Genomic DNA, 4679 nt, shown 5'->3' with positions numbered 1-4679 from the left:
ATTCAATTTTTAATAATATTAGATATTTATGTATCCGCTGAAAGTGCAAAAAATTTTCCCATTATCTAAAACAGGAAAATTCATAGTTATCCATATTCCAAACATCAAAAGTCATTTATAATAATTACTAATAATTATTAATATTCTTTTACAAATTTACACTTATCCATATAAATTTGGATAAATAGTTGCCAAAATGTCAATAAATTATACGTTCTCTTATCTAGATTAATTCAAATGTGCATTTTATTAGTTTTTTTATTTTTTGTAAAATTTTCCTTTTAAATTTTTAAATAATTATTAATACTTTTTCTATAATTTCTATAAAAATTTATAGTGAATCATTACACAATCCAAATATGCGTTTTATTAATTTATATATATTTTGAAAGTTTTCATATTTGAATTTTTATATTTTTAATTGTTAATAATTTTAAATATTTTCTTTTTTTTTTGTAGTTTTTCTTGTTTAGAATCTAAACAAGCAATTGTCTAAGTTCATATTAGATGTGTATTTATAATTTTTAGAATTCATTATAAATTTTAGAATTTTAATTTTTTATAGTCTTGCATTGATCCGAATGAATTTAAACAAGTAGTTACTCAACTTCAAATGAACCTAAATAACCATTTATTTAGACTCATTTCAAATGTACATTTTAGTTATTTATTTTTAAATGTTTATTGATGTAAACATACTTTCACATATCATGCCACACATTAGCTTTTGATCAATGATATTTGAACTGAATTGGATCAACCAATCAAATACCAATTTGAAGAATAGTATTGAATCGATTGAATTGAGAATTTGTACTATTTTTAATATATTTTAATTTTTAATTTTTATATTTTTTATGGTTTCTAAGCCAACCTATTGGACCCAATTTTTATATTTTTGTTGATAAAAGAAGTCAATTGATTTGATTTTTTTAATAATTGTGATGCACTTTTTATTTAATAGAGAATTTTCAATTTTTTTAATTGAGCTAAGCTAAAATTAAATCTAAAAAATTCAGGTAGAAATCCAACTGGGGCGTTAACGACTCCTGTACCTTTTTAACTTACAGTCTATTATACACCAATGATTTAGAAGACGGTGTGGAAAGAAACAAATGATAATTTATGATACTCTAATAAGTAAGAAGAACAACCACAACAAAACTTGGAGATTTCTGGATTCACGCACCACGCCACCAAACTCACCAACAAATTTTGGTAAATTCAGCCAAAAAGATGCTAACCCTTGAACATTTTAGCCAAAAAGCAATACTAAAAAGAATGAAATGATACATGCACCAAAGTTCGGAGATAACAACCACAATGCCACAAATCTCGAAAACAGTTCACTCCTTTTTTGATTTGGAAAGTGCTCTCTTCCTCTGTCCGAGCATATAACGGTACAAGTGAGGACTACCTGCAACAATATCAAGCCCTTCGAATAAGCATGAATGAGGCAAGTAATCAATCAAGCCGAGATGATGTGTTAAAATGAGGAATTGCTTAGTTCATACCTGGGACATAGATTCCAAGGGCAAGAATTGCAGCATAGAAGTAATCAAAGGAGAAATTCCACTTGTTTGGCATTCTAAAGCAATACTTCTCCGAAGCCTGTAGACACACCAGTTTTATGCAATGAACATACAACAATCATGTGCTTTTTAGTCTTATACCGGTTCTATTAGAATTAAATGCTAAACGGCGCAACGTGAATTGACCATCAACAGGGAAACTCCACTTGATACATCTATAACTTTTGGATTGAATTAAATGATTGGGTGAAATTACCTTGATATACGGCAAGGCAAAGTAGATCAGACCAACTTCACTGCTGATGCCAGTTGGATACAAAACCAAGAATGTGCTATACCTGCTCCGTGAAAACGAATATTAGCAAAATGAACACCAAGGATTCGACGACTTTGTTCAGGGTTTAACAAGAATGGAAGACATGCATTACTTACCTAAGCCACAAATGCCATGAAGGTGCAAAACCAAAGGCCTCCTTCATGCCAAAGAATGAATAGCGTATAATCTGCAATTACAGGGAATTTATGTAAAATTAAAATCAGGATTACATCAGCGTCTATAAAAGAAATGCCCTTCGGCAGGAGGAATTCTTGGAGGACATATACTGTTATTTTTCATAATTTATGTACAGAGAAACATTTGCTCTGAGCAAAGGATCACATAACAGTAGAAAAACAATACTAAGTTCTAAACTATGTTACCGGACTCGAACTGTATCGGATAAAGGCATATTCCATGTATTTGAAAGGTTTCTGAATGGTCACAGGTATACGTGTCCTATAGAGGTACTTAAAAAGGAAAATGATAGAGTAAGAGTTTTAAACACAAGATGGGCACAAACACAAATGCCTAAGAATCGAACTATATTTGTATTTCTTGTTTCAGCAAAAGTAAAATCATGAATTAAGAATCAAGTTCCTGATCCCAGTTAGAAATAGCAGTCTCAAGTAATCCACTTTACCAAACAATATGCTCCAAACAATGATAATAAAAGAAGATTACATGTAGTAAATTTTTTTTTCCATATTATTATACTTCGCGTAATAAAAATAAGTTCTCAAACCTAAAAAAAGCATGATCATTATCAACTAATGTATAATAACATATTCATCGGTTTCAAGCCTAGATCATCAACGTATGGGCCTTTGAATTGATCAACTATCAAGAACGGATATCAGGCAAGGGATACAGCAATGGCAAGAAGAAAGAAAAAACATAAGATCAGCAAACGAGCAGGTCTATGTTTTAGGGGCTATAACAATGTGGGAATTATGGAAGCATAGAAACGAGATCTGTTTTAATGGGAAAGCCCCTAATCCATATGTAGTAGTACGCATTGCTAAGACTTGCTCTGAGGTCTCCCTGGCATTCCAGCGGATCAAGATCGTTAAAGGAAATATGATGACTCATAGGAAGCCGGAGCCTCTCCTATCCTACATGTCTAGATGCCATTTTAGGATTACTCATGAAGTGGACCACACAAAAATGGCTCGTGAAGCTCTTAAACTGGAGAAACACGCCGCGGTCACCCACAGATAAAATTAACTGGCCGTGATCTTGTGTTTTTAAGCTTTTGAGATGTACCATAAAAAAGTCCAGATCATCACTAATTACAACTCCTAATTTTAACCACAATTTTCTTTTTTTTTTTTTTGGGGGAACAGAACTAAGTTAAATTTACCTCTGTAATGGCCCAACTGATGACCAACGAAGTAACAAGAATGTGAGTTCGAATCTGCGAATCACGATCATCATTTCAATTTTAACTAAAACTAAGAGAAAAAGAGAAAAGAAGAAGAAGTATAGATTGTAACTTTTTTTGTTACCTCAGGAAAACTCCATAAAATTCCCCAAGTTAAATACAATCTTGATCCTATCTGCGGCAGAGTTGATGACACCGGTGATCTAACCAGACCTGCAAAAATTAACAAAATGAATTTCAAAATTCAAAACATTAAAAAAAATAAAATTAGTGAATTATCTAAAAAATATAGTAAATTTGAAATGAAGAAGAAGAGGGCACTCCGCAATCACCTATTAAGCCATGAAGAATCTGTCAAGTAAAAGAGAAACAAATTTAATTAAATTTAACACAATGGGGAAGAAAATTTCAAATTACAGCAAGTTTAAGACAGATTGGAGTGAGCAGAAGAAGAAAACCTCCATAACGGCAGCGGATTGAGCTAGAAGGAGAGGCTTTTCGACAGCATTATAGACATGTTCATGACCTGATTCTTTCAAAGCCTTTAACGCTAAAAACAGAACCTGAAACCTGCAAAGAAAAACAAAGGAGTTACACAAATAGACGTTCAAAATCGGAAGATTATGAAAAAGAAAGGAGATCTGAGATGAGCGAGCTTGCCAGCCGATGAAGACGAGCCAATTGTAGATGGAAAGGTAGAGCCGCCTGAGAACAGTCAAAGCCGACGCCATGGGAACCCAAAAGTAAAGGAAACGAAGATTATATTTGATTTGTGGGGAAAAAGGCTAGCTAGAGAGTAGGACAAATGAACAAGTTATATGGAGTAATGGGAGGGACTGGGATGATGGGAAGCAAGCCGAAATCTCTATGACCTAGAGAGAGAAAATGGAGATGAACTGGGTTGTTTCAGAATGGGGTAATTGACCCAAAATAATGTCAACTTTCCATACAAATAATAATTATCATCATGAAACAATAACCATTTTAAGGAAAATTTCTAATATTAGATGATGTAAGACATATAAATTGCAAATTTTTAGATTTTAATTTTAATCCAAACTAAATTGGTTAGGTAAAATTTTGCTATTGGTCGAATACTATATATAAGTTATGGGTTTGATATTTTAGTTTCTATATCTTTTAAATTTTGTAATTTCAATCCTAACTCAAATGGTTATCATTAAATTTATAATTAAAAATGACGATTTTTTGTAAATATTATGTGAAAGTCGTAAATTGATATGATATTACACATACGATGATATCATGCTTGTCACCTAAGATTTCAAAATTAACAAAGTTTAACTTAGTGAGCATTTATTTCACGAAATATAAGATTATCTTTGGAAATAGAATGATCGAAATACTAGGTATCAACATTACTCTATTTGATTAGAATGCAAAATTTATTATTTAATTGACATAATGTAAAATTAACAAAAATTAA

At 31.5% G+C, this 4679-nt stretch overlaps 1 protein-coding gene across 1 annotated transcript; it reads right to left on the bottom strand.

Moving 5' to 3' along the window:
* Positions 1-1056: 1056 nt before the first annotated feature.
* Positions 1057-4164, bottom strand: LOC108484236 (very-long-chain (3R)-3-hydroxyacyl-CoA dehydratase PASTICCINO 2). Its single transcript, XM_017787954.2, has 9 exons — positions 3893-4164; positions 3691-3802; positions 3565-3583; positions 3357-3445; positions 3212-3265; positions 1965-2035; positions 1789-1870; positions 1515-1611; positions 1057-1417 (listed from the first exon to the last, which is right to left on the bottom strand). Exons 1-9 carry the CDS (start codon positions 3961-3963, stop codon positions 1347-1349), a joined length of 666 nt encoding a protein of 221 aa, XP_017643443.1. The 5' UTR covers positions 3964-4164; the 3' UTR covers positions 1057-1346.
* Between the last annotated feature and the right edge of the window lie 515 nt (positions 4165-4679).

The sequence above is a fragment of the Gossypium arboreum genome, chromosome 11 (genome assembly GCF_025698485.1).
Source record: "Gossypium arboreum isolate Shixiya-1 chromosome 11, ASM2569848v2, whole genome shotgun sequence".
Lineage (NCBI taxonomy): Eukaryota > Viridiplantae > Streptophyta > Magnoliopsida > Malvales > Malvaceae > Gossypium > Gossypium arboreum.
The sequence above is the reverse complement of the archived record's forward strand: the minus strand, read 5'-3'. Positions and strand labels throughout refer to the sequence as shown.

What these genes read in the sequence shown, in the direction of transcription:
- LOC108484236 (XM_017787954.2), bottom strand. Translation starts at nt 3,963, where the DNA reads ATGGCGTCGGCTTTGACTGTTCTCAGGCGGCTCTACCTTTCCATCTAC. An exon ending in TTTTATGGAGTTTTCCTGAG is followed by an intron (nt 3,266 to 3,356) that starts GTAACAAAAAAA and finishes CGTGATTCGCAG; the next exon opens with ATTCGAACTCACATTCTTGT. An exon ending in TTGCCTTGCCGTATATCAAG is followed by an intron (nt 1,612 to 1,788) that starts GTAATTTCACCC and finishes GTGTGTCTACAG; the next exon opens with GCTTCGGAGAAGTATTGCTT.